The 8587-nt window shown below is 39.6% G+C and overlaps 1 protein-coding gene across 1 annotated transcript in view; it reads left to right on the top strand.

Moving 5' to 3' along the window:
- The first annotated feature begins 1249 nt into the window (after positions 1-1249).
- The window catches only part of Thsd7a (thrombospondin type 1 domain containing 7A), a 401309-nt gene continuing 393971 nt past the window's right edge, over positions 1250-8587 (top strand). The window contains exon 1 of the mRNA XM_041675563.1: positions 1250-1854. Coding sequence (XP_041531497.1) covers positions 1539-1854 — 316 coding nt within the window. The 5' untranslated portion in view covers positions 1250-1538. The remainder of the gene's footprint in view (positions 1855-8587) is intronic.

Raw genomic sequence — 8587 nt, 5'->3', positions numbered from 1 at the left:
ACCCTGAATGCAGCTAATTTCCTCTGATGTCAGAATACTTAAACAGGCAGGACCTGGGAATTATTTGATCAAACCTGCTTTTAATCTAATGCATGCAGAAGGGCTGTGTCTGGAAAGCTCTGCATAATGATAAGCCTCCCCAGGGAGCACTATGTAAGGCTTCCTCCCTAAGAAACAGTAGCTTTCCCATTTCAGAGTCCTGGGTGGCTGCATCCCAGTGAGTAAAGTCACCAAAAGAAGTTTTCTGCTTTTCAAATGTTATTGTAGGTAGTGTGAGATTAGGAACCAAATGACAATAGTTATCCTTAGCTTTTGGTTGCTGGGGCATTTTTGTTGTTGTTTTGCTTTGTTTTAAATGGCTAGCTGCCTTGACATTATTTAAGCTTTATGAGGAAATGAATTAATAATAAAAGACTGTTATTGTGAATCTGTGGCAGGAGGACAAAGCTCTATCTGACTGCTCACATTCTTCTGTTAGCACTGATCTAAGAAAATGAAAACAGAGAACAAAAGGAACAAGCCATGTGGTTTCCTATTTTGGTTGTGGAAAGCACCTTTAACAGAATCAGAAGATATTAGTCTCAGGAATAAAATGTAAGTGAAAATATTTATTAACTGGGAAATAGCCAACTACAGTTACTGACACATTTGTGCTTTAATTTTTCTCCCCACCTCTGAGACTTGCTTATTAGTGTGTTTTCAACAGAGAGAGGAGAGAAAGAGATGGAATGGAACTTTTATTCACTTCACGGTTGAACTAGGATCCAGCTAACAGTGTCTGCATATTATTACTCACGCAATTAGACGGCATCGCGCACTCTTCTTAAGTACGAATTCACTTTCAAAGACGATGGATGACAAGACAATGTGTTGAATTTGACACAGACTAACCATGGTCACATTGTTAACTGAGAATGGACTGAAGTTAAAAAAAAATAAACACTTTAGAAAGTCCTCAGTTGCTTTTTGACAGTGAGCACTAGTCTGTTCCTTTATAGATTCATAATACTGCTCCTCTCATAAAGTGATTCGGAAGGTACGGCTTCAGAATAAATGACCAACGCTGATGCTTTGTGTAAATATGCAGGGAGAATAACACGCCACTAGATCAGCATTTGACTCCTTGGGTGACGATGAATTTCAATGTCAGTTATTCGTCATCCTGAAGCCTGCCCCGAGATGATTCCTTTTATTGGTGTATCCTTGCGAACATATTTCAGCGCACCATGTGCCAGGGAGTTCTCGGGGCGGGCGCGTGGAGTCTGGGTGCTGGCCCTGTGCCCTCGCTGCCCCGCGTCTGTGGTCCCCTCGGGTCCCCTCGGTTCCTTTCGGTTCTCGCCCCCCTCCCCTCCCTACAGCTGGCGGCGGGGGCTGCTCCTCGCAGAGCTCTGGGCCGGCTCGGCCAGCTGGGGCCCCCTGCGGCCGTCTGTGTCCCTTGCCGCTAGGACCTGCCAGTCTGCGCGCCATGGCAGCGGCGGCAGCATCCCTGCCAGCATCCCCGCCAGCGGCGGCGGCGGTGGCGTCCACGGGCGCCGCGGATGCTATTGTTCCCTAGTGTTAGTTGCTCTTTGGCTGCTTTTCATCTGGAGCGAACAATAGCAGCGGAGAAAGCTTTTGCGTTTTCTTCTGGTGGAGAAGGAAGGACGGTTCCCCGCGAGAGTACTACGGCTCCAGAGGCTGGAGCGGCTGCGGACAGCATGGGGCTGCGAGCCGGGCGCCTAGCGTCCCCGAGCCGGGGCGTCCTGCAGCTGCTGCGGCTGCCACTGCTTTTGCTGCTCTTGCTGAGCTCCGGCGCCCGCGGGGCTGAGGCGCAGGGAGACGCCGAGGTGCCCACCCTCTATCTGTGGAGGACTGGTAAGTGGGACAGAGTTGCCCTTTTCCTCCATCTCTAAATCCGGGACCATGATAGGGAGCTGGGGACTCCTGGAGGGATCCCTGTCCTTCCAGCTGGTTCTGTTTATGCCGGGATCCTCAGGTCAAAAGGATGATTCCTGCAAGCGAATTAGGTCACGTCCTAAGCCATCAGGAAAGAACAACATAACTAAGAGGCAACAGTGAGTCACTGGGGTGATTGTTTCTCTGGCAGCTCGGCAGTGAAGGAGGGCAGCGCTGTACTTTCATTACAAAGTGAAGTGTTTTTCTTCTCTGGGTTTCCAGCCTGAGACTTTCTAAAATGACAGTCTCGCAAAGAACAAGTAAACAGTTTTGCTGATGTTTATGTCGTGTTTGGGCAAGCAGTATGCTTACTGCTGTTATATGTGAGGGGGCAGAGTTATATTTCTTAAGTGTATATTTGTGGTGTGTGGGACACTCGGGGACACCCTGTGAGGACAGATCGAACAGTAAGAAGCAAGGGAGGCTCCTAGGGACCCTTAGGGAAGACTGGATAGCGCAATTTATAATGAGTGTGTTAAAATCGTTTTTACAGTGTGGAGTGATTAGCATGTGGGTTTTGAAACTTTTCCTTCCCAGAAAGAAGTTTTTTTCGCTTTGTTTTTCGACCAGACAAGAAAGGCAGCAACTCACTGCTCCTAAGACTCTCCCTGAAAAGAAAGCTCTGTAGAGGCAGGAATCCTCAGACAAACAACAAAACCTGAGGGCTTCAGGCTCCCCTCTCTGCGGGGTGGGTGGATGCTCTCTGTCCGCTATGGGAGATGGAATTCCCGAGCCTGCCTGAGACTTCATACACTCACAGGAAGAAAGTGGAGGAGGTATTCTCCTTGCTGAGGGCTGAGGATGACTTGAGAGTTTCTGAGCGTTTCCTAAATATTGAGTGGGATGAGGCAAAAGAAAAGGTGTCTAAATCTCAAAGTAGGGTCTCCTTTCAGGCTTCAGTCCTTCTAAGCCCTGCTGAGGAGGCAGATCAATTTACACCAGAATCACACTGATGACTGAACGTTTAAAGAAGGACCACATATCCAAACAACGTAGTGAGGGAACTAAACAAAACTGACTTAAAGATAAAATACACTTTACCTTGGAATATTAGATGATTTTGCTTTGACTAGCCTGTGTCCACATGCATAAATGCATAAATGTGGACACAGGCTAGTTAAAGCAAAATCATTCTTATTAACCCTTTGAAACCAACTGGTGGGTGAATGCAGATAAAATCAAATTAATTCCTTTGGTTTTTAAACAAAGAATTAGGAGTTTTATTTATTTTTCCTAAACTGGTAGTAATTGGTAGTATTTAGAACAGGCTTCTCAGATAAGTATTGGGCAAAAGTGCTGGGCTAGTTGAAATTTGTACTATCAAAGGAACATGAGCCAAGTAGTAATTCAGATGAAAGGGAGTGTATTCAACATGTACTGTGCTGCCTTTCGGGTGCCAATATATGCCAACATTTATGTCAAAGCAGGAACACAAGCCAATTAACAGTTTAAAATAGAAGGAAACACTCGGGATCAAGGGGATGGAGACCAGTGCCAGGTTCAGCTCTATCTTGCCCTATGAATAGTTTGCTTGACTTTTGACCTCTGCTTCCTCAGCTGCCTACAGTTTGACAGCATTTCTTTTGATTGCCCACATATGCAATGGTAAAAGCAAGTGGGTTGTGAAAAACTAACTCGTGCATTGCCAAGTTTTGTGCAAGCAAGAGGATGAGGATGGTGTTACTGTTTTTTTTTCCCACAGTGATTTCCAGTTTGATGGAAAATAATGGAGAATTTAACCTGCTGGACAAAATAATATTTCCTTTCTTCTTTCTTTTTTTTTTTAACCCACTTAGAGAAAGGGAGATGTTACTAGGTCTGAAATGAGTTGAGAATAGTTCTCAGAGGAACAAGGACTTTTGTAGAGGAAAAGAGTAACCAAAAATACAGAGGTGATAGAATCATGTCTATCTTTGATGAAAAGCAAGCAAATAAATTTGGTTTAAACGAGAAATGAAGCAAGAGAAAGGTAGGAATAAAGGAAATGGGAGAGGAGGATAGAAAAGTTGAGTACATCTGCTCCAATCAGGGGAACTTGTTCTTTCAACTGTTTACAGGAAGTATCATGAAATATGACATCATGTAGGTGGAGTTTTCACTGAATAAAGATCTGGGGAAGGAGCTTGAACTGTCAACAGCATGATGTCCATTACGGTGGCCTCAGAGAGTACCTGGTTCAATGATTATAAAAGATAATTTTTAAATATCTACTCAGCCATTAAGTTTTTATTTGCATAAATATATATGCAAATGCACATATCTTAAAGGACAACATGTTCATGTAGTAAAGTGCTTGTGACTTATGCAGAGTACATTAGATTTATGATATATGAATGATAATATATTATATGTGTTATATGGCAATTTTAGGTCAATTTAAAACAAAGTTATTGAAGATTTTCAGTTGGTTCTCACTTTAGTAGGGAGTGAATGCGATTTTGTCATCTTTGCCCTTGACCAGCTTAAAACTAAACAATGTTATAAAGTCACAATAATTAATACATGGCGTACCATACTCATGAACATTGTACAAGAGCAGAGGTCATGTAATTGATAAAATAGTTGAGGGTATAGATCAATGAGAAATTCCTTTTGCTTTTGATCCTGGCTTTTTGCCAAATATAAAGTGCAGCAGAGTAGCAAGAGAGAATTTAAAAATAAAGATTTACCTCAACATTCCTAGATCTTGAATGTCTCAATGACAGTGCAGCTCATAACTCAGTAGAGAAGTATTAATATCAATGAAGCCAATTTCAAACAGATTTTAAGAAAATTCTAAATCTATGAAAAAGCTGTTAGAGATTAACATACAAGGAGGTTAAGAGCTATTGGAAGCTTTAGGAAGATAAATTATCATTTGATGAGAAAGAAGAGAGGTGAATCTAAAAGCTGTGGGTATAATAAGAAAACAGAAAGAGCATCAGATGTTATAGTAAAGCATAGAGAACAGTTCTGCTTTGTATCTCAGAAGGCATCAGCTCAGATTTAACATTCCTAAAGAAGTCATAAGGGTACCCATCATTTCAGTACCCAAGAATTGAGATACAAGGTGACAAGAAGAAAATCAGATTTCTTAGGATTGGGAAGAACATCAGTTTAGTTATGGTACACTGAACTTGAGGTACAGTGATCTAATGGATAAAATTAATGCAAAGAAATCTAATGGGTGATTAGGAGAGGGAACTGTGATGAATTAGGAGGCTCGGAAGTCAATTATGATTTTTCGAGTTATGAGTGGTTTGCTAATAAAAGCAAATATTGAAATGTAAAAAAAAAGGATATTTCACAAGGAATATTAAGTTCTCAAGGGGAACGTCATAAACTAGTTAAACAAGTTGAGAAAATATTATCAGAAAAGTTGTAAGGCAATAGCAGCAGGTACTCAGCGATAGATGTGGATTATTAAATCATAATGTAAAAGTACAAGAAACTCCAGAAATTCTTTGGGATGGGATTGTAAAGCATTACAGGGAATATGATGCAAGATGAATGACTGCTAAGGGAGCAGCGGTTTTGGGATGAACACGATGGCTAGAGTGCTAGATATCGAAATTAATTAATTAATGAACAACACAGTAGAAATCAAGCTCTATGATTCAACTGAATAACCAATAGCATTTAAGCCTTTCTCTATACTTTCAAGGTGATTTTGTTATAGAGATAACTAAATTATTTTTTAAAATATGAGCTTAAATTTTCTTTTTTATTGATTATACTTGTTTCCTTTAGACATTTCATACACGTATATAATAGATTTTGTTCTATTATATCTAGGTTGAGCAAGGTGTCCATCCAAAGAGAATAGGTTCTAAAAAAGCCAGTACAAGCAGAAAGGATAAATCCTGCTGTCACTGACAGTGGCCGCTCAGTCTGCCCCACCCATGCAACCGTAACCAACATTAAGAAGGACTAGTTTGGAACTATGCTTGCTCCTTCCCAGTCTGACTAGTGCTGGTGAGCTCCCATTAGCTCGGATAGACTGTTTCAGTGGGTGTACCCATCATGATCTTGATCTTTTTGCTTATATTCTCATTTCTCCCACTCTTCAACTGGACTTTGGGAGCTCAGTCCAGTGCTGGGATGCAGGTCTCTGCCTCTGCTTCCATCAGTTGCTGGATGAAGGTTCTATGGTGATATTTAAGATATTCATTAGTGTGGCTACAGGGCAAGGTCAGTTTGAGCATCCTCTCCTCTATTGTTTAGTACGGTCTTAGCTGGGACCACCTTTGTGGATTCCTGGGAAACTCTTTAGAGCCCGGTTTTTTGCTAACCCTAAAATGGCTCCTTCAATCAAGATATCTCTTTATTTGCTCTCATCTCTGTCCTTCCTCCATGTTGACTATCCCATTCCTTCAAGTTCTCCTCCCCCTTCCCCTTCTTCCCTTCTGTTCCCCTTCCACCCTCCCTTCTCCCCACCCCTATGCTCCCAATTTTGTCAGGCGATCTTGTCTATTTCAACTTTCCAGGTAGATCTATATGTTTTTCTTAGGCTTCACCTTGTTACTTTGCTTCTGTAGGATCATGAACTATAGCCTCAATATCCTTTGTTTATATTTAGTATCCACTTATGAGTGAGTACATAACATAATAAGAGTTTAAATTGTCTTGTTGACCATGGCCTTAGCTTTACAACCTGGAAACAACCTAAATGCCCCTCTACTGAAGAATGGATAAGGAAAATGTGGTACATTTACACAATGGAGTACTACACAGCAGAAAAAAATAATGACATCTTGAAATTTGTAGGCAAATGGATAAATCTAGAAAACATCATATTGAGTGAGGTAACTCACACCTAGCAAGGCAATTATCTTATATTCTCACTCAAAAGTGAGTTTTAAACATAAAGCAAAGAAAACCAGCCTGCAAGTCACAATCCCAGAGAACCTAAACAACAATGAGGACCCTAAGAGAGACATACATAGATCTAATCTACATGAGAAGTATAAAAAGACACGATCTGCGGAGTAAATTGGGAGCATGGGGACCATGGGAGAGGGTTGAAGTGGAGGGGAGAGAGAGGGAAGGAGGGTAAAATGTAGAGCTCAATAATATCAATTTTTAAAAAGTTTAAATTTTCAACTGTTTTAAATTATAGCTAATTAAAATTATCTTGCTTTTATATGAATTGTTAATAATATATTTACATCAGTATGTCAAATTACTGGTGTCATTGTAATTTGAAAAAATAAAATATTGTTAGATGGCAAATAATCACTCTAAGTATTAAATGGTTTCTTAGTGTTTATACTTTTATTTGCTTATGGAATTATTCACCTAATAGTTTTGGTTATTATATTTACCAACAATTTCACACTACAAGAAAGAACAGACTGACCGAATGTGTTTCACAGCATCAGAACATCTGGCTTCCACCAACTTAAGTCGTAGAGACTTATTCTCAGTTTGTCATAATGAACAATAAATATACTTTTAGGGTAACTGGATTATATTGAAATATGGGAAACATGAAAATATTGTCCATTATTTCGAACTGAACTATTTGCAAGTATAATTATCTCTTAAGAAGAATGCCGCTCACATTAGGTTCATGCACTATAGCTATACTGTTTTTAGTAGTCACAATGTCCTTTACACAACTAATTATGAAATGATACCTTTATTTTTCAATATGAAAGGAAATGTAATCATTTTGCTTTTATTTCCCTTTACTGAGAATTATTGCAGTTTGAAAATAAAGTCACCTGTAATGTCTGCAGAGAATCATCTCTTCATACCAGTCCACACATAGGAAAAGACAGACCTATCATACCAGACAGTCAGATACATTTCTTGAACTTCAGTTATTTTGGAAAAATGCCTTTCTTTGAACCATGACTCGGTTTACTCATAAACTCGAGGAAAGAATGAACACCAATATCATTTTGTTCTGGTCAAAGTGTTTGAAAACATTCTGTCTCTGTTACCTATGAAATTATTTGGTGTACCTGAATATTTATTCATTTATTTATTTTACATCCTTGCTGCAGCCTCCCTTCCCTAATCTCCCCTTCCAGTCTTTCCCTCCCATTCCCGCTCTCATCCCTAATCATTTCCTCTTTCATCTCCATCCATGAAAGAGCACATTGCCTATGAGTAACAATAAAATATTTTATTTTATCTCCACTATGGTTTAATGGCATATATTCTCTAGAATTTAATATAGCAACATGTATAAGGTACTTTCTCATTCACATAAGAAATTCAATAGTGATGGTTTTAATAGTTTGCTAGCATTCTTCTACACAATTTTATAACTTCAATCAAGTCTGGAAATGTATATTAGCTCTTTCTAAAACACTCTTTTCTCTGTAAATACATAATTTATCTTATATTGATATAGTTAAAATACCACAGGTTATAAGGAATGTAACATTATAGAATGAAATGCACACAGATTGAGATCATACAGAATTGTTTTAACCTAGATCCTACCTGATTATACTGGTTATTTAAATACTATGATGTTTTATATTAGAATGATAACAGAAGTTCTGAAGTGTAAAAGTACCTGTGAAGTTTTAACAGGTACTAAACAGAAAGTATTTAACTAGGTCCTCTAAGATTCACGCGCAAATATAATTCGTCGCAGATATAATTCGCAAGGGTTCAACTGGTTGCAACTGTGTGTTTGCTGATTTCAACTAAGGGA

This window comes from Microtus oregoni, unplaced genomic scaffold (genome assembly GCF_018167655.1).
Source record: "Microtus oregoni isolate MIOR12 unplaced genomic scaffold, Mior012 000026F_ref0000081, whole genome shotgun sequence".
NCBI lineage: Eukaryota > Metazoa > Chordata > Mammalia > Rodentia > Cricetidae > Microtus > Microtus oregoni.
Note: the sequence above shows the minus strand (reverse complement) of the source record. Positions and strands in the feature narration are given on the sequence as shown.